General features: G+C 47.7%; 2 protein-coding genes across 2 annotated transcripts in view; both read left to right on the forward strand.

Annotated features, from left to right (window-relative positions):
• The first annotated feature begins 16,417 nt into the window (after positions 1 to 16,417).
• LOC121045930 lies at positions 16,418 to 20,461 on the forward strand. Its single transcript, XM_040499426.2, has 3 exons — positions 16,418 to 16,501; positions 17,496 to 17,755; positions 20,206 to 20,461. The coding sequence occupies exons 1-3, from the start codon at positions 16,418 to 16,420 to the stop codon at positions 20,459 to 20,461; spliced, it is 600 nt and encodes a 199-aa protein (XP_040355360.2).
• A 1,403-nt stretch (positions 20,462 to 21,864) lies between these two features.
• The window catches only part of LOC8027406 (peroxisomal acyl-coenzyme A oxidase 1), a 55,414-nt gene continuing 53,982 nt past the window's right edge, over positions 21,865 to 23,296 (forward strand). Inside the window, exon 1 of the mRNA XM_029982513.4 lies at positions 21,865 to 22,195. Coding sequence (XP_029838373.1) covers positions 22,072 to 22,195 — 124 coding nt within the window. The 5' untranslated portion in view covers positions 21,865 to 22,071. The remainder of the gene's footprint in view (positions 22,196 to 23,296) is intronic.

Consider the following 23,296-nt stretch of genomic DNA (forward strand, 5'->3'; position numbering starts at 1 on the left):
GGCGCGAAAAGCAAGTGGATGTGACCACCGACCAGCCGGACGTAGCGGCAAGACCACCGCCTGAGGAACTCTTCCTCGCCCAACCAAAAGAGCTCGGAGTCTAGGTGACGGAGCAGGGTACCCCGCAGTCGAGAGAGGACTGGCCACATTGCACGAGATCGTCGTTGCTGGCCAACCGCCGCACAACGATTCTGCCAGAGGACCAGTTGGCCGACTGCCAACAGGAGCAGGGCGAAGCCCCCGCGGGGGCACCTACCGCCTGACACAAAGTTCCAGATGCCGATACCCCGGAAGCCATGGTGCACCAAACGCCAAAATGAGCGCGCAACGGGACAATCAAAGAAAACATGGCTGTTTGTTTCTACCTGTCCACAGTTGGGGCACTTAGGGTCGGGAACAATGCCCCAGCGGTGGAGTCGTTGTCTTGTTGGAAGGACACCCCAGCCCCGACGCCACTCAAAATCCTCCACAGGTCCGGGAAGGCGGCGAGAAACCAACCAGGTCCACGGAAAGGCGTTCGCTCGATCCCTCTGCTCACGAGTGATCCGGGTCACGCAGAGCTCTTCGACGACGCGAGCCGGTGGCACTTCGCGCACTTCGAGGTCTGGTAACGCCCGCCTCAACTCTTCTTGGCAAGCCACCACCGCTTGGTAAAACGGTGGCGTTGCTTCTGCGCTCGGGTAAAGGTTGCCCAACGCGCGAGGAACAAGCACTCGGCGCGAGGGCCCTAGAAAATAAAGAGCCAGGGACCGTGTTGGGTGATCCGTGTCATCCAACACCCCTAGAACAGTGCGGAGGGAGAGCAGGCGGCACACCGTGCTGACGCAGGGCATGCCCCTTCCGCCCAGTGACGTGGGAAGGCGGAGCACCGACCTTGTCACTAGCTCAGCGCCCCTGCTCCAGTAAAACCGGAAGAGACATGAGGTGATGCGGCTAGCGAATCGAGAAGGGGGAAGTGCAATGTGGGCAACATAGAAAAGTTGCCCACAAAAAACAGCTCTTACTAGGTAAGCTCTGTCGCGGAGGGAGAGCGTAAAGGTCCCTGCAACAGCCACCTGACGTTCAACGGCGGATGCTACAACCTCCCACGTGCGGGGTGCCACTCCAGGAGAGTCAAAAAACACGCCGAGAACTCGGAGCTCGTTCACAATCTGGATATCCGCAGGTAGAGCGGGAGGGGAGCCTCCAAACTCCAAAGCCTGGCTCTTGGTAGTGTTTAAACAAGCCCCAGAGAGTGCGCCATACTCCAAGAACAGCTGTCCAGCAGCCTCAAAACTGTCAGAGTTGCGGACAAATAAACTGACGTCGTCTGCGTAGGCGCTAACCGCGACTGAGTCCCGGCCGGGCAGCGGAAAGCCACAAATCCGGGAGCAGGATGCAAGACGTCGGAGAAGAGGATCAAGACTAAGAACGTAGAGTAAGGGAGACAACGGGCAGCCCTGTCGTACTCCCCTACCTACTGGAAAAGGCGGAAGAAGACACCCGTTGACTTGCAAATGGCCAGTCAGTCCGCTGTATAGGGACTGAAGTAACGAAATGAAAGTCTCGGGGAAGCGAAAGGCTCTCAGGACCTCGAACAGATAACTATGCTCAACCCTATCAAACGCTTTCGCTTGATCGAGGGAGACACAGGCCCCCGACAGATGGGTAAAATTCGCGTACGAAAAGAGGTCTCGTGTGAGTGACAGGGACGAAAAAATGTTTCTCCCAGGCACCGAACACGTTTGAACTGGGCTCACCACATGGGGCATGACCGTACGGAGGCGCGAGACGAGTAGAGACGCTACCATCTTATAGTCTGCGTTTAACAAAGTGATAGGTCGCCAAGCCGCAGGATCCGATGAAGAGCCACCCTCCTTTGGGAGGAGGATGACGCGACCTCTTCTGAAGGATGGTGGAACTTCGCCTGTCTCCAGAAAGCCGTTCACAAGCTGGACTAGGGGATTCGCGAGGACATCCCAAAAAGTGACATAAAATTCGGCTGGTAAGCCGTCGGGGCCTGGGGCAGACCCGACTTTCATAGCCCGGAGGACGTCAAAGAGTTCCTCGCGTGTTGTAGGACGGAACAGAGAGGAGCCGAGATCATCAGGGCAGGCCGGGAGATCTCCGCAAAAAAGGCGAACCCGCTCGGCGAAATTCGAGATGTTTACGGCGGGGTTCGAGCAAAATAGGGACGAAAAGAAATTTCGGAACACCGCGCCAATTTCACGGGGGTCCTCCGAAAGGCTACCGTCCGCGAGATGTACACTGGGAACGTACGAGTACCCGTCCCCACCGGCGCGTGTGGCACGGAGGCACCGGAGCACCTCCGGGTCTTCCACCGGCTGGTCACGCAGCCGCTGCGCCACAGCACTTCGAGAGGACATGCTCAACAGACGTTGATGGCGATCGCGAAGAACCGTGAGGTACTCAAACATCAAGGAGGTGCGCACAACACCACGCTGCACAGTGCGAATGCGACGGACAACCTCATTGAGGGCCTCCGTCGTGCGGCGCCGAAGCGACTTCCCAGCTGCCGTCGCGAAAAACCGGCAGTCAGACTTCAGCGCGTCCCACTGGGCGGGGGACAAGGCAACGGCCGTCAGTGACGCCCGAATCGATTGTCGTAAGCTAGAGATGGACGGTTCGTCCCGCAGTAGCGAGATATCTAGGCGCCATGTGTCGCCGCGTGGGTACAAAAAACCCGTCACATCAAAAACCGCTGAAACCGGGCGATGATCTGAAACATAGCCTGCAGCTGATGGAATGGAAAGCACCTCGCAGCTGAGGAGACGCGATGCAAGATGTTTCTGGACATAGACGCGGTCCAGCCGGCTCGACGACGTGCCCCGCGACCACGTGGAGTCGTACGCAGCGCCGTGTAGTTCGACCCAGGCATCGCGCAGGTCGTGCAGCCCGAGAAGCCGAACCAGCTCCTGAGCGTCAGAGGTATTCCGCCCGCGACCAGGCCCGCGAACGTCTCGAGAGGAGTCTATTACACAGTTGAAGTCCCCGCAGAGGAAGAAAAAACCGTCCTCGGGCACATACTGCAGAAGGCTTTTAAAAAAATCCCTCGCCGGCGTGTGGCCGCCACGAACTGGAGCGTAAACGCTTATAGCCCGAAACTTGGCATGACCGATAAAAAAACTGTACACAAGGATGCGACCGTCCGGGTCGCACAGTGAAAAAGCACCTCGCAAAAACGAAGTGCGGAATATTAAAACGCCAACACCACGCGCGCAAGAAGGTGCGAGAGAGAAATAACAAGGAATCGAAAAACGGGCCTTAAACTCTGCCACATCCCGGGCAGAAAAAAAATTAGTTTCTTGCAAAAAGAGCAGATCGCAGTGATTAGACTGGGCAAAGTGTATCACCTCGCGCTGCTTGTTCGGATTCCGAAAACCCTGCATGGGAGGCAAGCGCGATAACCGTTAGGCCACGCGCGCGCTGCCTACTTGGCCAGCTGCGCGCGGCAATATGACAACGCCCCGCCAACTTGCTCGCATATTTAATAGTACAAGACAGCGAGTACACTGTCATTCCAGTTGCTCAATTTACTCAGGATTTTACCAAGCTCAACATGTCTCTAAAAGCCATAAATTATTTGACTGTTCTTGCTTTTCTGACGATTTCTATTACGACAGCTATACTTGTCTTTTAATTGTGATATCTTTTTAAGGCGAAAATCCCGAGCTCGTAGTTTTATCTTCGGTAGTTGCTCCTGCTGATGGAGAGTTCGTGCAGTCGAGATGCATCTTTCAACAAAGTGCTCGCGCTTGCAGCCTAGTAGCGGAATCGTTGTACATCACAAGAAGATGGGAAGAAAAAGATAAAGCGGAGCAAAGAGAAAATGAACACAGATAGGTAAAAAGTAAGCGAATACTTTCAAAGAACGACGCGATTTTTCGAGCGAAAATGAATCGGCGAGATGAAATCACGATGGTGCATGCCATTTCTAGCGCTCGAGACATGGGAACCGGGCCTTGTAGCCGGCTGCCTGCGGTCCGCGTCCCAGCGAGTGGCGGGCCGCGTGTTTGAGACCCTTGGCCTAGCGCATCCAACATTTGGGAGTTATGATAGACCGCGTTTCCCCCTCCGCTAAGCCCTCAGCAACGAAGAAGCCCCTACTGCTCTTGCGCGCGGATGGCCCTTGGCTGTAGCGTTCCGGGTATCGTAGCCGGTTCCGGAGAGAGTCGCGGGACGGCGAAAACGATCTACGAAAACTCCACGCAGGCGCAGTAGCGGCTTCGTTGCTGAGGGCTTAGCGGAGGGGGAAGCGCGGTCTACGAAAACTCCCTTTGGCAACACCTATTCTTGCGTGTATTTCGTCTTTTCTTTTTTTCTTTTTTTAGCATTGGTATTATAGGGCTTGTGAAGCAATGAAAACCTATACAACGACACGATGTCAATCTGTTTTGACAGGCGGAGACATGGGAAGCTGCTCTTCACTTGTAGCTCTCGGGCAACTTCCCAGATGGTGTCCGTTACTCGAAAAAAGGTCCCTTGAAAGCACGGCGTGAACGTGTGAACGCTATCGATTGTATCCGACTCAAGATGTACGGGTTTTCAGTCACAGAATTTCACCAGGAAGGAAATAAGCGATAAACAAAAAACACGATCCTCCCCTCTTCCGGAGAACTTAATCGCAATGTCTGTGTATTTAAACGCTTTGAAAATTGCATGTCAACCTCGTTTATGTCACTCTATAATGCTGCTGCATTATCGAGTGATACTAAATCCGGAAACTCCGTTTATGACGTCTATTAAAAATTGTGAGATCAGCAGGAAGTTTTTGTGAATTTATTTTGTACACTAGTTTTTTTTTGTTTGTTTTTTTAATAATAATTGTGTTTCGATCGATTCTTATGTACATATTCCAGTGATTTTGTTTCCCTTGTCGTGTTCGCTGTTATGGCGGTTGCTGCTGTTGTCGTTTTCACTGCTTGCTGCCGTTGTTGTTTTGCAGTCGTCGATGTACCAGTACTGCAAGATGATATCGTTTGCGTGCGTCGTCTGAGACCCGTTCTTTCTTGAAAACGGCAGTTCTGTGAGCAAGGTTGCACGACGTTCCCACGCGACATGATTTGTGATGCGGGTCACGTATGCTTGTACTGATCGAGGTCGATGACTAAATTTTTGTATATACCTTCACGTTTGACTTAGGAAAGCTGCGAGGTTAGGAAACATTTACCAAGGGGCGTCTTTGGTGTTTGAAAAGTGCTGTTTCGCGCTCGAGTAATACAAGAAGATAAAGTGCATTTCCTCGTGGCATTTTAGATATGAACTTCGCGGCCGAAAGCATACACACGAGTCAAAAGCTCCAACGCTGCACCGCATGGCTGCGTCCCAACTGCCTTTCATGGTAAGGCGGTAGCTTAGTACCTCCGTACCTTTCCTCGACGCCATGATTTCTAAATGTTCTGTAATTGTAGGCATTGTGTACGGGAAGTTGTGATATCATATATCTTTTGCTAATGACTGTCCAAGTGCCATAAATGCTGCGTCACGCATGTATAATGGGGAGATGTAATTGTCTCGCTTTAACCTCTGTTATGGTAAGATCTCATATTTATAATGGAAAACATAATATTCTGAATTGTTCAAGGTATGTTTTAGGGACAACATCCAAAATAATATTTCAGCTTACCCAGGCATCCATGTCTGAACGTTTTCTTGTTGATCGAATGAACAACAAAAAAAGTACTTCAATTTTTTTTTTTTTTTTTGCTTCATAAAAAAATTTTTTCCAACTACAAGGAAACAATCTGTTGATCCAACTTATTATTTCTGGTTAATAATATGAAAACTCAACGGAAAAAAACATCGTACTTTATAGCAAGTCCAGGAAAAGGATCAATGGTGCTTGTACGGAACCACCAGAAAATTCATATAGGATCTCCTTTATAAAACAATTGTCGCAAAGTAGAAGGCCTTGCATTTTGCCGAACTTCAATGAGGAGGGGGAAGAGGGGGAGGAGGGGGGGGGGGAGAGGGAGGCTGGATGGCGCATTCAGCAAACATGTATGAAATCACCGAACGTAAGCGGCTTGTCCCGGAAGTGAGCGCTTAATTGACAGGCTTTTCAACGCTTCCGTATGCTGGTTCGAACAGCGTCCGGGGCGCTGGATTTTTTTTTTTTTTCTTGTCATCTCAAAAGGCTTGCCTTTAACGCAGTAAAAGCGCATACAGACCCGAGAAGTCTCCTGGAAAGTCATTCGATGTGAAACGTTTTAGATTCTAGTTGATAAAGTGTGCACATGTCCCACGTTCAAATGCCGTATTTTCGGGATTCAATTCAAAGCGGGATTATTAAAACCCACTCAAAGGCACAAGAAAGTATGTATCAAAACGTCGAATGAATGCGCAAGGAAGCCCAGCAGACGGCCGACTTCCGGGACAAGCATCGAACTTCCGGTGGCTTCACTCGCGCCGGCCATCCAGCCGCCTATAGAAGAAATCAGTGGTCGACACGTGCTTCTATTTGTTTGTTGGCTATTAATTGTCCAGAAAAACGAATAGCCGGGAGAGGTGCCTAATTGCCTGTGTATAAGACAATTTACAACATTGCATAAATCGCGCGACCAATCGTGCAGCATCTGAAGCTGCGACCTCGTTCTTTTAGGTCAGTGTGTGTGCGTGCGTGTGTGTGTACGTGTGTGTGGGGGGGAGAGAATTACGAGACGGAATGTCCAACGAGCCTGAATGTCCAACGAGACGAAAGATCCAATATTGGATATTCAGGCACGTTGGGCATTCAGGCGCGTTGGACATTCCGTCTCGGTTGGATCTTTCGTCTCGATGGACATTCAGGCTCGTTGTACATTCCGTCTCGGTTGGATCTCTCGTCTCGTTGGACATTCAGGCACGTTGGACATTCCGTCTCGCCTGTCAAGTGCTGTACAGACTTGGGTGTATATTTAGTCCGCGTTCCTGCACGCATTGCCGTAGTTACATCATACTAAAATGTCGTGCCACAAAAGCCGACGTTGACGGACCGACAAAGAAACAGAGCAGACGCAAATATTATAATTACATCTGTAGGAAGGCTTGATGGTTAGTTAGCTGAGTGCCGATGCGCAGCTATGTACCAATCGGTTAAAGGTGTCGATTGTACGACGCCAAACGCTCCTTTGATATTAACAGTTCAAATGTTTGGAATATTCCAATGACATAGATCAGCCAATTTGAAATATATAATAGGGATGCAATGTACGGGTGTTCTAGTGGATCGCAGTTGGGAAACGACTATAAAAGCCGCGCTTCAGAACCCAGGAATTTCTACTTCAGTCCTCATCCCTGCCCGTTTCGATCTATAGATTAGCTACATACGGAGATCCGCATTGCAAACACATGACCGCCCGCCAGCGCCACTGACTATGCGCAGAGTCAATATTTAATTTTTTGAAAGGAGCTTTGGGAGCTGTGGGTGCGAGGCATCAAGAGTTTCCACAAGCGTAATTTCCCACTAACAAAAAAAAATATAGGTATCTTTTTTTAAAAATAAAATCCACATCTAACGCGCCTATAAATGCATGGGGGTGGTTGTTGGTGTGACCCGACAATTCCTGAGTAAATGCGGAACAATTGTGTGAATTTGAGAATTTTTTATTTTTGTTCGTTTATCTTTGGTACAGACAACTACTCACTGTACACTTCAGTCGTCAGTAGTTTACATACGCATCCATTCCCTACCAATAGGTTTGTATGTCAGTGAGCATAGCGATAATGCTAGTATCACACAGTACGCAACTTTTTTTTTCTTTTTTGCATGTGACATGCATAGTGGTTTTCAGAAGCCCATGTAATTTAACTGGCTTCTGGAAGCACTCCAAAGCTCGCCATTCTGTCGAGGTAGTTCATGACGTTTTGGTAGGTGGGAGCTTGACTGCTGATAAAGGAAGCGAACGCATCTATCTCGGAGTGCAGCAGAAGGTTCACACCCGGATGTACCAATAGCCTGCATCATGTGTGAATATAACAATAGATCGTTCCACGTGGCTTTCTATTCTTGTAGGGTAAGCGTATTGCACCACGAATCCGGTCACTTCGTCGAAATTCCATTGGTCTCTGGACAACTGGAAGGAGGACAATTCGTCCCGATTCGCAGAATGAAGAATGGGGCGAAAGTCCCCGTTTGTCGAACTGTCGAAAAGAGTTGATTAGGGTTGGGTGTGCAGATTGCCGGTGACAGTGGGGGTCAACAGTGAGACCTTATTTTCAAAAAAGAGAGGATGACAAATGGAGCTCTCAGAATTGGCAAGGGTCCGATAGAGAATCGTACGCGGGTTATTCAAAATGATAAAAGTCGGGTTCTTCGTGAGTATGTTCACTCGCAACTCTAGCATTATGTAATCGGGGAAGACCGAGCGAGGGGCTGACCTTCTGATGCCGTGGTCATATGTGCACTTGTAATGTACGCATATGAATAAATAACGGTCGCACTGTCGCAGCGGCTCTGTGACAGAGTAAGAACCAGTTGAAATCCGACCGCAGCCTTGGTATGCTTACTATGCTACCATGGGCGCGTTTCGGTGCGATTGCTGCATGCCACGTGACCAGGAAAGGCAGAAACGACGGAAGCCAACCCTAAAAAAGTATTGCAATAATTATTAATATTACCTACTTGTTGCTTAATACATAATTCACTGCGACAGCAATCGCTTTGGTGGCCGAAGCATGCGAAACTAATCGTCGCGATAAGCGTCAATGTGCCGAATCCTCCGCACAATCACCGAACAAAGGCTTAACGGAAGGAACGTTGTATTCTATCACTGATTTTGATATGAGGATCGAATTTTCGTTTCTGGGGACCGAGAAGTCCAATCAGAAATGTCTAAAACTTTCACGTTCGTTCTGTAAATAGAAGAAAAAAAAACTACAATTTAGAGTAATTACACATGCTACACCGACTTCACCTAATAATAATTATAATACTAAAAATTCAATCAGGCGCTTTTCTCCTATGCAAGGGACATCATCTTTGCGGGACTATAGAAAAATACAGCAACTCGTACAATACGGAAAAACGGTGGCTGAGGACGCTCGTGGGTCCTACATTTGTTTCCGCTCCAAAGGTACGACCTTCTAAAATCAAACGCGTGACAGGTTGTCGATGGTCAACAAGTTCAGTCTTTGATCTTGTAGCATTAGTGACCTTTTAAACGTCTTTTTCTTTAATTATAGAAATCATCTTTATATCTATATATAAAACGAACAATAAATGAATTGTTTTGGGGATTTTATGAAGTCTACAAAATATACGAGCAAATTTTAATTTCATTTTGGGGTCTTCACAGAGGCAACGTCAGTGGGACAAGCTCCGCGGCATACCAAAATAGCCGTGCATCAAAAATCCCGGTACTGAAAAGCCCAGTGCCGAAGCGACCACACACCGAAATGATCGCGTACCGATATCTCCGCACCGAAATGTCCGGTTCCCCATTTCATCGAACGCATTTTTCACCGCCGTAACTATCAGTAATCCTACAATTCAACAAAGAAATGTTTTCTAAATTCTTTGCCAGGTTCATTCTATACCCGTTGGATATTCAGACTCGTTGGACATTCAGGCTCGTTGGACATTCCGTCTCGGTTGGATCTTTCGTCTCGTTGGATATTCAGGCACGTTGGACATTCCGTCTCGATTGGACCTTTCGTCTCGTTGGACATTCAGACTCGATGGACATTCCGTCTCGATTGGATCTTTCGTCTCGTTGGACATTCAGGCTCGATGAACATTCCGTCTCGATTGGATCTTTCGTCTCGTTGTACATTCCGTCTCGCCTGTCACGTGACCGATTGGAAATTCAGGCTCGTTGGACATTCAGTCTCGTTGGACATTCAGGCCATAAGCGGAGGGGAGGGGGGGAGAGAATTTGTTTAAATTCGACTCCTGCCAATTTTGATGTACACGGGAAGTTATAACAGCTGTCATTCGTGTTCACTACTCTGGATTACAGAGATGTACTCTCGCGAACAATTTGAGCTTCAACGGTGTTGGCATACCTTCGGGCAGACATGTACACGGTACCCCGAACAGTAACTAATTACGTTACTCGTTACCGATTATCAAAAGGAACGCGTTACTTTACCTCAAAAGAAGCGAGTTACTTTTCTCGATACTTTTTGTTTTAGAGTTTGTCGTTTTCTTTTCATTAGTCGCTGCGCTTAAGCAGTAGCTGCTTCTCAAAGTTTTCATCAGTTATGTTTCTCCGCTTCATGGACAATACAACTCCGGCTACGCTGAAAAGTCGCTTTCCTCACGAGCTCGAATGAACGGCAGTGCTGTGCTTCAGCAAGAGCAAGAGCTGGTGAATCTGGAATTTTCCTCTCTTCTATTCTCTCTACTTATAATGTTCGAAGTTGACAATGGGTTCTGTGCCTTCCAGTGTTAACAACCTCCGGGTTTACATACCGTATGTACACTCTTCTAGAAGGTTCAACCAACGAACCCTATTGTGTTCTCTGAGCGAAGGACATTCCCAGCTGTAGAGTTTAACTGACGTGTTCAGCGATAAACGTTGCTATGCTGTCATACTGTTTAGTTGCTTTTCCGGTTGACCATCTGCCTTGGTCGCAAAAGACGCATACTCAGGCTAAAAATAAAACGAGGCTGCCTAAACGTTGCTGTACACGTTACTCCTCAAAAGGAACATAATACCGCTACAAGTTACGAGACCTTAAAAGTAACTAAGTGTGTGACTTGTTCATTTTCTAAAAAAAATAAGTAACTAAATACGGTACTCGTTACCGAGAAAAGTAACTAGGTAGGAGTAACTTGATTTAAACATGTGATGAAACGCCACGTTTACGTGTTATTATTTGAACTCTATGACAAAACTAGAGTGCCTTCATGCGAAGCGGGATATGAAGGCGCCCTAGACAAAACTAGAGGGAATGGAACATGTGGGGGACACTGACGCCAAAAAAGGCCAAGCTGTCTGCTGGGGTGTAAGTGTTTACAAACATGAACTGCCACTTGCGTCCCTAGTGACTTCCGGTCGTTCCGTCTTTGCAAGCCTGTCGAGCTTGCTTATGTTACCAGTGCTAGAAAGCTTAAATTTTACACGAACAACAAAGTTGGAGATTTAACGAGGGCCTGCGGCTGTACTATCTAACATCTTGGAGGAGGCAAGTTGGTTTACAAGAATATTAGAAAAATTTGAACGGCCAACTTGAACCGGAATTTTTTTGGGACGTCAAAAATTGGGGCGTTTGTCACGAAAAAGGGTCTATAAACCTTTCCACACAAAAGTCTTCTGGCCGGTTCCATTTTCACTGTTCGTGCTTATGGCGAGTGATTGGCTCGCTTTTCGAACTCACGAACATGCGCGTGCTGGGCTGAGGAGATCGGACGTTGCGCTAAGGACTTGGAAATTTTGGAATGATCTAGGAGGTGTTGGGAACTTGGGTGTATAAGGGTAGAAAGGGAGAGCGGGAGATGAGAGAGCGCGGGGACACCAGAGAGCCAAGCTCTGGCTGGAATGGTTAGAAGGGAGAGGCAAAGCTCGCTGCCTTTATCTGTACTCCCCGTTCGGGCGCGAAGGCCAGACACACCGGCTTTCGGATTTCGAACACGTTCGAAAGTCGAAAAGCCCTATTGCTCGATGCTCCGACGTCCCCTCGCGCTTTCGTTTTTTTTTTTTCTATTTTTTGTTTTTTGCCCGCATTGTGGCTTATCTTTTTTTGCCGCCAAGTCCGTTCTAAAGACGCTTCTTCTCTCTGCTTTCTAGTCCGTGCAATTCTTTCATTCTCAGAATCCTCGAACCCCGTTTTCCGGAATGTGGCGCCCGTTGTTTCTAAAATGGTGTATTAGAAAGACTGTATATTTGATTGGCACTCGTCTATATGTTAGGCGAGCACATTTTTAGCACGAGACACGGGACCACGGAATGTCCGCGCTTTTAGTCGCAGTGCCAACTTCCGCACGAGGCATGAAAAAGGCTCACCGTCACGCCAAAGGGGAAATGTTCCGTGAGGAAAAAAATATATAAAAGCTTTGAGATGCTTTTTCTGGCTTACCCACTTTATCCTGGTGCAGACCAAAAAAAAGTAAAAACAAACAAAAAAAAAACTTCAGGTTATTCTAAAAGACGTTGCTTGGAAAGACGTACCTTTGCCTGCTGTTCCATCTGAGACGCCATCCCCGGCAGTCTTTAAACAGTTCACACTAGAGAGATCGGGAACTTTTGTCCAACCCAAAGTTCTACGTCGAACCTCGGAATTCGATTGGTTCGTCGACCTTCGAACTTTTAGCAAAATTTGACGAAGTTCTACTTATGCACAGACTGTTGCCCCACCTCTACAGTCTACACACACACAAGAACCAATTCGAATTTTGGGAAACAAATCATAGTTGGAGTATTTTGTGGTATATTCTATAAAAAAAATTTACGATCATTTACACATCATAAAAACGAACCTTGCACGTTTAATTCTTTAGTTAGATTATTAATCTGAAAAAAAAAATGAAACAATGCACCCAATAAATATTCGTAGTTTTCCTTCTGTCGGGTGACGTCCGTTATTTTTCAATTTTCGCGCATGCGCACAGAAGGGAAGCTTTAGTCGAACCTTGATCGAACTTGGCGTGAGAAGTTCGAACAAAGCGAACTTGGTCGAAGTCGAACCTGTGGAGGTTCGCGGCACCTCTAGTTCACACAAAAAGCGGCACCCAGCACCTTTATATCCTCCCTTTTTGTTATTATATTTATGTTCACTTTGCGCTCCGTTCTGACGTCCTCATTACGGGGTTAGCGCGCGGTCCGTTCGAGGAAAGCTGGGAAGTGAGAATGCGAGACATTCGCAATGTCGTCAGAACTGCGTAGACTCTTTTGTGTGTACGTTCCGCGTGCGTAAAACTAGGCTTCTTGGAAGACATTATCACCAAGGATGAGAGGAGGAAGTGACGCTTAGTTAAACTCATTCCTTTAACCACGAGCTCAACTTTTACGTTTCCCGAGCGCACGTGGGGTTTTAAATTGTCGTAATCATAGTGCTGCCTATCCCACTAATCTCTCGCGTATTTTTTATTGTTTTTTAATAGTTAGGTTAAATGATGTTGCCTTTATTCTTTCGCAAGAAGCTGTGCCTCTAACTTCTAGAGGAAAACCTTTCGTAAGAAGCTGTGTCTAACTTTTAGAGGAAAACTGTTTTAAGGGTTCTGAATGGCACACAATTTTATTTACAGGTGCGTTTTCGGATTAAGGTCATATATAGTCAATACGAAGTTAGAAAAACATAAACAGGAGTGTCTCTGTCCCCAATTTGTGTTTTGCTTTCCTCGTATGGAGTATTACCTAAACACGCTCGTCAAACTCATCATCGTCATATATAGGGTCGCCATTCTTGCTTGCGTTCAGCAAATCTGTGGTCAAGCTCGAGGCCACTGAGATACTACTCTTATGCACATTTGAACATGATTGCACTGATTTGTGCGTGAACGCCAGGAAAAGAGCAGCCAGGAAATATTTCGATTTGTATATATTCAGTCTGGAATGCCGTGCGGCTGTTGTACTTAAAACATGTTGCACTTCCACCTTGTCGACGGTTATACTCTGATTTAATTAAAATTAGACTGAACTGGAATGGCTTCGCCCACTGAAACTTGCGCAATATTCATGTGGTGCCGTCAAAAGTAGGAACGTATGACGTTTTTTTAGTAGCGGTCATTTATTTTACAATTTAAAACCAGGTAAGACGTTCGTGTTCGGACATCCCAAGGTCGGTCTGCCTTTGGGGTATGACGACACTGATATCGGCTGTAGGAGATAAATTTAGCCACTGCAGTACGACCGCTATGGGGCCTTTAATGGCCATCGCGCTGTAGCGATACGCGACCGCACGCCGGCACGATAGCCGTTCAGACCAATATGAGCAGGGGTGGGGAGTGAGCCTCGGATCCCGGGTCCTGCAGCATAAGCTTTCGCTTCACTTGCTCTGAGCTCAAGTGCACTAACAGACACGCAAGCGTCTTCAAATAAGGCGTGCATTAGCCGTCCGAACTAGTTTAGAAATACACACGTGTATGACATCCAGAACAATTTAAAAAAAAAAAGTGAAGTACCGTATCAACGGTATATTTTCTATTCTCCAAAAAATCAATGTCAGAAAACACTTCTTGTTTCTTTGCAAGGAACCACCTAGAACCACCTAAGCGTGGTCCATTGTTGTGTTAAGGCTATCCGTAAGTTATTTAACGCGATTATTTCCGCCTTGTTATTTCACATACTAAAAGGAACAGTGTCATGCATGTTTCTGTGTATATAACCAACTAAGAAATATTACTTTTTTTCTTCTTTTCAGTAACAAATTTCGCTGCATCAACCCCGTGTTCCCCTTTCCCTAGTAAACTCGAGCGCGCTATAATTAATCCCAGTCAAACATGGAAAACTTCCTTTTCATTCTTCGGATATTAATCGAAGCCACGAGTTTCGCCTAGAAGCGAAGGGGAAAAAACGTATACGTTTCTATTAATGGCTTCTCGATCGTGCCAGAAGATAAACGCAAGGGGTCGCGGCGTATACCGAGCTCGATGAGTAGTGCGTAAGAATGTGCCTTCGCCGATGGAAACAAGCTCGGACGTCTGATTTCGCAAGAGCGCATCGACGCAACTGCGGGTTTCGCACGCCGCGCATAACCGGACGTTGAACCTGACCCGTGCGCGGCCTTCGGTCGGCTCTGGTAGGTGATGGGAATTCGTGATCAGAGCTCATCGTACTTTCTGCCGCCGAGCATGGCGCACTGGATGTCTCCACTCTGTGTACCTGCATCTGGCTTGCGTGGCGGACTATATACGGCGAGCAAAGGTTCCAAAATGCGTCTCCGGCGCATTGGAACGCCCGGAGTGGTAGGACAACCAAAGGGGAACATAGAGATCCCGCTGAAAGCGCGCGATGATGAGGCGGCCAAGTGCGTCATTCGTTGAGGTCGGAAGGGAACCAAACCCACGTGGCGACGTGGTCGCGTTTGGTGGGTAAACAAATGCTCCAGGTGCGCAAACAGCAGACGAACTTGCATGGGCGTATCAACCCAGGGGGGGGGGAAGAGGGTTGGGAGGGGGGGTGGGCGCTTGCCCCCCCCCCCCCCCTCCACAGTTTTCAGTGTGTGTGTGTGTGGGGGGGGGGGAGGCAGGCAAGGCATGTGCTTTGCCTTCCCTGAAACAGCCGCCACTGGGCAGGGCAAACTGGCTGACGGCGCCCAAGGGCACCTCCACCCGGCGGGGGCGGGTCTGGTTTGCCCTTTTTGCTGAAAAACGAGCTGGTACGCCACCGCGAACTTGCACGTTGCAGACCGTTCCAATATTTGCATTGTGCTGCGCGCCGCCATATTTGTCTACTGGGCTGTGTTGTACGCGTTCTGAGAGTACGCAGTAGCCTTCCTTCTGCAGAATAGCAGACGATGTGCCTGCGCCCTCAGATCAGCGAGCCGGCGCTTTCGGTCTGGATGGTAAGCGACGAAGGAATGCCTACGCTCTTCAAAATGAAAAAAAAAAAAAAAAAAAAAAATGATTGACTAAAATTGTGAATTGTGACAACCCACCCAGACAGTGGCGTTGGAGAAGAACGGGTATGAGGTATAAAAATATATAAACGCCTTAAATAAGGGCTTAAAACTTCCGCAATCGGAATTCAAATTACGATGCCCACCCCCCTCAATTTTTTTTCTAAAATGTTGCTTAACTGATTGGCTTTACATTGTAGTATCAAATTATGACGCTGTCACGCTTCAGCCCTAGCTGTGATTCTTTGGGTACGCAGCACAATGACGGAAAATCCGCGACATTCATTGCGAAGCCATTTACAATTCAGTATTGATTGTCTGACATGCATGCTTTATTTTAGGTCCCCCAACAGAATGCCGCCTTCATAAACCATACAGATTCTATACAGTAAATTATGCAAAGACTATTATAATAAACAAAAAAATCAGCGCCTAGCTGCTATTGTGTGAAAGGTCAATAAAAAAGCATTAGCGATATTCAAAGAAAACATAATCAACGCTTCAAGCTTCATTGTATATATAGATACAGCCCGGTTATGGTTGACCCATTGGAAGTATTAAAAGGCAACAGGAAACATCTGACTGCGACAGGTTGTTCATGAAACCTTGATGAAACTCTGCATGCCGTAAAACACAAAAAAAAAGTATATTTTCCGGTAGACAACCCTGCGTAAAAACAGAGTCGTGAGCATTTCTTTGCAAAGGCAGAATGGATTTCACCGAAGTTTTAGCAAAATATCGTAATATGTTGTATCAAAATCTCTATCGGCCATCAATCTTTCTAAACTCCTCTGCACATTTTTAACATATTCCGATTTCTTAACTATCAAAAACTTCTATGCAGATAAAAAAAAAATACATCCCTTGATATCCTTATAGTCTGCGATTTCCTGAATAGGTGGGTTATGAGAGAAACGACATCTTTGAGTATACCGCTATGCCAACTGCAAAGATCGTCCTGAAAAAGGACTTGGAATTCCTTGTACAGGACGATCCTTGCAGAAAGATAACAATCTTGCGGGTGTGTGACAAAAATACCAAAAAGAGTATGTTCGTCCAGGAGCGTATTAAAAAAAATAAAACCTGATATTTATGCGAAAGATTACGCGGAGTTTACAAGTCACGAATGAATCTCAGGAGTATATTATTTCCCATCAAAATATTTACGCTCGCAATGAAAATAACGAACAAACTCAGAAATCCGACTCCGGTGACTTTCACTGACAAGGGTCTCCCCCCTTTACTCAAATGACACAGCCATACCGTTGCCTCTGGAAGGGGCGCCGGTTAGTAAATTAATTATGTACTCTCTACCTTTTCCCTTCCTCCGCAGCAATTTTGTAATGTATTCAACCTAAAAAGAAAATATAACTATTATCTTTTTCTTGTCTCTTTTTCTGGAATCTCGCGCATAAAACCTTAGTTTACCTTATTTTTCACCGCTGTGTGCTCATGCGTCAGTGCATCAGTGTACCGCATTTTCCGGACCCGCGGACTACACATGTCTAGAAGTTGAAACTTTACGCAGTGCCCACTATCTGTAGGTGCGGACAATGTTAATAAGGATTTATGTATGCTAAAAGCTTCTTTGTCGTCTAATAGAGCCGGCATTTGCCAAGGTGGGGTGTGAAGCCCACAGCAGGTGCGAATTACGCACGAGGTGCAAATTATTTAGGAAAAAAACTTTTTTTTTCTATCGATATTTGTTTTTGCTTTTCTTCCCACCTGGTGCGGGCGAAAATACTGTACTCCTACCGACCCTTGCGGTGCCTCTTGCATTATTATAAATGGACCAATAATAAACGTAGCGCCCCTTGTCTAGCGGAGGACGCTTTCCAATTTTCCAATCATCGCGTGTTCTGTTCCCCCCCTTCGAGTGCTTGACCCTCTCACCACCAGGTGACGGGGCCGCGCCCGTTTTCGGTGCACAGGCCCGAGCTTCCCATTTCCCCATTTCCCAATTTATCCGCTGGGTGGCGTTGGCTCATTCGGCTCCCGCCATTACACGCACGCAGAAAGCCAAGGAAGGGATCATGCGCGCCATTGGCCAGCAGATGCTGAAGCACCCCGAGAAGACACTCGTGTCGAACGCAAGGATCGGGTTCGACCGGTGCCTGAGCTCCAGCTACGCGTACATGTTTCCCGAGACGGTGCTCAAGGTCGAGGAGGCCAGGACCGCGGGCCGCCTGATCGTCTCCAGGGACGCCTTCTACCACGCCATGGCCGTATACACCTTTCCCAAGGGATCGCCCTACGTGGCCACGTTCAGCAAAGGGTGAGGAACATAGCAATAATGCCCAATCTTTTTAGAGCGCAGCTCTTAGGGGCCCGTTCCCGGCTTGAGCGGCGTCGCCGTCGGCGTCGGCGTAACCAAGGTCACCCCAAGGTCATCACAAGGTCGCGTGACCCCCAAGGTCACGTGACACCCAAAGTCCCGTGACCCCCGAGGTCACGTGACCTGACCCTCCCCCCTCCGAAGTCACGTGACACCCCCTGAGGTCACGTGACCGCCCCCAGGGTCACGTGACCCCCCGCCGAGGTCACGTGACCTCCCCGATGACGTCATCGTCACTGATGACGTCACCGGCATCCGCATCGTCCCCATCACTAATGACGTCATCAGTGACGTCACTCATGGCCTCACCGGCATCCGCATCGTCATCGTCATCATCACTGATGACGTCATCAGTGACGTCACCGGCATCCGCATCGTCATCGTCATCATCACGGATGACGTAATCAGTGACGTCACTGATGACGTCACCGACATCCGCATCGTCATCGTCGTCATCCCTGATGACGTCATCGGAGTCCGCATCGTCATCGTCACTGATGACGTCATCAGTGACGTCACTGATGACATCATCACGTGACCCCCAAGGTCACGTGACTCCCCAAGGTCACGTGATCCCTCCAGGTCACTTCACCCCCCCCCCCAGTACCCTTCCCTCCTCCTCCTCAAGAGCTGCGCTCTAATTCGGTGTTATAGGGAGTTGTAAACGGCTTTCACTTTTAGAGCGCAGCTCTTAGGGGCCCGTTCCCGGCTTGAGCGGCGTCGCCGTCGCCGTCGCCGTCGCCGTCGGCGTCGGCGTCGCCGTCGGCGTAACCAAGGTCATCCCAAGGTCACGTGACCCCCAAGGTCACGTGACCCCTCCAGGTCACGTGACCCCTCCCAAGGTCATCTCAAGGTCACGTGACCCCACGTGACTCCCAAGGTCACGTGACCCCTCGAGGTCACGTGACCCCTCCCAAGGTCAAGGTCACGTGACCCCAAGACCCCACGTGACCCTTTGAAGGTCACGTGACCCCCAAGTCACGTGACCCCTCTGAGGTCACGTGACCCCCGAGGTCACGTGGTCTCCTCCCCAAGGTCACGTGACCCCTCCCAAGGTCATCTCAAGGTCACGTGACCCCAAGGTGACCCCCACGTGACCCCCAGGTCACGTGACCCCTCTGAGGTCACGTGACCCCCCGAGGTCACGTGACCCCCTCCCCGAAGTCACGTGACACCCCCCCTCCCCGAGGTCACGTGACCGCCCCCCCGGAGCATATTAAAGAATGAGGGGAGGAGGAGGGGTCTACCCTCCCCTCAGTACCCTTCACTGCTCCTCCTCAAGAGCTGCGCTCCAATTCGGCGTTACAGGGATTTGTAAACGGCTTTCACTTTTTCTTTTATTTGTTTGATTTTTTTAAGGAATGCAAAGGAGGTAAAAGGCGTTGTGAATGGTTAAAAACCAAACACGCCTGCGCATATGCATGGCTTCCACGTGACGTCATCTGACGGTCATTCCTATTTGTTCTTCATGAGAAAAGCAACTCGGTGGTGTGAAAGATACGCCGCAGAAGGTGAACGTTCAGCAGCAAGGACACCATAGTGGCCACTGCTATGACGTCAGGGGGAGCCGTGTATACGAGTGGCACCCAAAAGACATGTAGGACGCCGAAATGTCGTGAGTTATTTTTTGTCTTTCTCTTACAATAAAAAAAAATACATATATATATATATATATAATATATATATATATATATATTTTTTTTTTCCCCGCAGGAGGATTTAGGAAGGAACTTGCCGGAATGATTGACCAGTTAGCTTAGTAAAGTCCTGCATACGCAACTAATGCAAATTAAACTTCGAGGATTTGCTCGACAAGCTAGATGATATAGCAGAAGCTTGTTTGATTTGTCACTAGCTGAATGCACGCGGAACTCAACTGATTTTCCAACCAGAATCAACATTTTTCGTTCACAAATGTTTTTTCTCGAGTTTTCACTAAGCACTAGGCGTGAGTTCATCTGTTGAATGGGAAAGCACATATGAAGTCGACCCACTTTGAGACTGCACCCCAATTCTCTCAAACATTTTTAAATAAACACGTCAAAACCATATACCAGAAAAAAAAAAAAAGAGTGTGAACATCTAGGATGCACAAACAGCATGCCACGAAAACCGACAAACATACTTTTTTTTTTTCTCTCTTGCCGTGTCCTTTTTATGGTACCACGTCTACGTCCCCCTGCGCAAAAACGATTAGATTTGAAATTAAGAGTCAACTAAAATACGTGCAGTCCTATGGGTCACTAAATACAGCCTATACGACGTACCTATAGATACGACGGACAACTACTGAAAACCATAACAAAAATCGCCATTTCCCTGATCGTCATTGAAGCAATCGATAATTCAGAAGAGCATTTGAAATATCATTCTTGTCATTTCTTTCACAGCATGAAAAGCTTCATGTTCATGGGTCTGGTGGACAAGTGGCTAGGCGACTTCTTATGGCTCCTGCGCGCGAACGCCAGCTTCACGGACCTGCAGACAGCGGGGAGCCACGGAGAACGTCCCATCAACGTGATCGACCTGCAAGGGTCCTTCTTCGTGCTGGTCCTGGGATTCACGGCGGGATTTCTGGCGCTCTGGGTCGAACGTCTCCACGTGCGAGCGCGTCAACCCCGGCATCGTGTCGCCAAGCTTCACTAGAGCTAACGTCCTTTGCGTGGCGCTTCACGTCTCCTATGCTACACGCGGGAGCATTTCTGTCCACCACTCACCGCAACAGCCCTATCCCACTTAGGAAAGTCCCGCAGTCTGGTTCACACATTTTCATCGGCATAGGAAGAAGTTTCTCTTGGGGAGGTGGGGCTACTTTTTTGTTTGGGGTACGAAGAAAGGAAGAGTAGAAATGTTCTCTTTTTATTTCCCTATGTTGAGAAGACTACGTATTTGACAGCTATAAAAACACTTTACTAATGGCTACATCACTGGCACAACATGATTACAAAAAAAAAAAACCCTAGAATTTTACTTTATTTTTTATACATCAACCACAGCAACAAAGGAGAGAGCCAGTGGAGAACAATGGCTTCCAGAAACGTGTTCGTGACGCTTGGGAAACATCAACGAATACGTTTAGGGTGTGGACTCCCTTGTCTACCCCCAGGAAGATTGAGCTAGAATAATTACTCTTATCAAAGAAGAGCACTATAAAAGTTATTTCGGAGAAGATTCCAAGCCTCAGCGGAATGGTCGGTTGTCATTCTGATCGTCCCCAGGAGGAGGGTTGCTTTTCAGTCCTTTCGTGCATCTTCTGCAACTTTTGTGGTTCGGGCCCCCTGAAGTTCCACGTCGGCCCTAAGCGCCGTTACTCAAGTTTCATGGGAAACAGACGGACCATTTTATTTCTCGTTGTTTTCATTGGCACGTGAGAACAACGGCGCAAGCTGTGCACATGCTGTGTGTGGTGTTTGCTGATGTCTGAAGTGCACACGATAACCATGCTGACACACACGATACAGTGATTATTTGGTTCAGGAATAAAACACACTGCCTTCTTCCTTCGTGCAATTTATTCTTTCGAACTGAAGCAATGATGCATAAACGATTTGTATTTGGTTCATCGGTTATTCAACATCTTTTTGTTACGTCGGAACAACAAAAAACAAGGGAAAACGGTTACTTCAAAACGTAAGTGCTTTCGAGAATCAACGGGCCGAAAGCAAAACCAAACATTTTTGCTTTAAAAATAAATTCTTATTATTATAATATTTAGCGTGGCGGTGACATATATCAAACAAAATTAGAGCTCCAAATATTTCCTCAGTCTGTTACAAACGCCGACCTCTTTCTTCTGCTGCAGCATGCAGATCGGATCGAGACCTTCCAAAGACCGTAGGTGGTCCGCGGACTATGGGTCGTGCGCGGGCTGTGCATGCCTGCGGTCTAGCATACAACGTGAGCAAAACATACAAAACACGTCCGGTAACGTCATGAGCCATTGCCCGTCGACTCAGTCGTTGAAACGCCCAAATGGCAATACTCCCAACCGGTTCTAAGCGCGGCATGTAGACGTAGCGTAAGACGTTTCGCAAGCCTCACATAGCATTTCTTTCTTTGTTCGCCTCTTACTTTCACACCGGTGACCGGAGCTTTCCTCCAGCGCTTCGCGCAGCATTCTATGTTAATCAAAACGAAACCGTTGTTGACGCCGCCGCCGCAACTGGAACAAAAAGATAAAGAAAAGCGTCCACGCCACTAGCGCCACCACTCGCTGCTCGTGAACTTTTTCCACCTTTGCGTCAGTCTCGATCAAGATGGCGACTGGGGGTGTTTGTGAGGAACTTCGGCGTGAACGGTCCGGTGCCACTTTTGATATCGCCGAGTTGACACATCTTTTGGACGGTGGCAGGGATAAAACGGAACGCAGGAAAGAATTGGGTGAGTTTTTTTTCAGTCCACGAGTGTCGGATTTGACGAGCAGAGGACGCCAAAATACACGTGGCCTATTTAGGCTGACTGCGTTAGTATCCTTGTGTCCGAGCCGAAGGAAGTTTTGCAGTGCGTGTCACCAAATGCTTGCCAAAGTTCGTTAACTAGAAAGCATACGAGGAATTCGACTACTTGGCTCGTGTTCTCCGACGCTGCTGCATTCGTGAGCGATTGGTGCACTTATAATAAGAACGTTTTTTCGCGTACCATCCGATTTGCTGTTGCAGACCGTTTGTGGGGACAACTTGCCCTGCTTTCAGTTTTCCCGGTCGTAACACGTAGTACGCATTAAATAAAGGGCTGCTTGACGTTGATACAAACTAAGTTTCCCTCACGTGAAAAATGACACGATTTGCGGAGCTGCGCGTTTTCCTTGTGGACTGTGCTCATGGCCCCGTGTCGACCATGAAAGTTCGTACGAGTTGGCCTTGCTAGGTTGACTTCCAGTGAAGGTATTTTCTGGAAACTGTCTCGAACTCGACATGTAGCGGCAATTGAAGTGTCGGTACCTGCACCTATAATGTGCACTGACTGTCGTTTATTTATCGTGAGTTGCTTCGCGCGCAGCCGAGGTCACTTGACGAGGCGGAAGTTGATTTGTGTCAGGCAACGTCTCTTGGCCGTCGACGTAATGTCTTGATTTACAAGGACGGCTAGTTTCACTATAGACCAAATAGCTTCGAGCGCTACCATGGGCTAAGCTGTTTTTGCGGTATGTGTCATTCAGGAACAACGCTGAGGTCATATGGTTGTGAAACACGACGAAGATGTAGTGCCTGGTGAAAACATAAAAATTGCGTCTCCGTTGTTAACCTAAATGTTGTAATCAAGCATGTGCTGGTTCTTTCTAACGTTTCGGTTATTAATGATGGAACTGCGTTTCTTTTTAAAGCATAGCTGTTTATTTGTCAGCTAAATTTGTCACTAAACCCCGTTAATTGTTTCACCGTGCAGCTGAGCACTTGCTTGTATATATCAAATAATTGTCACAAATAAAATGAATTTATGGTGGTGTAAATTGCGGATGACTCCCAGTTACTGCTTTCCATA

This window comes from Ixodes scapularis, unplaced genomic scaffold (assembly GCF_016920785.2).
Source record: "Ixodes scapularis isolate PalLabHiFi unplaced genomic scaffold, ASM1692078v2 PGA_scaffold2__306_contigs__length_199485367, whole genome shotgun sequence".
NCBI classification, from domain to species: domain Eukaryota; kingdom Metazoa; phylum Arthropoda; class Arachnida; order Ixodida; family Ixodidae; genus Ixodes; species Ixodes scapularis.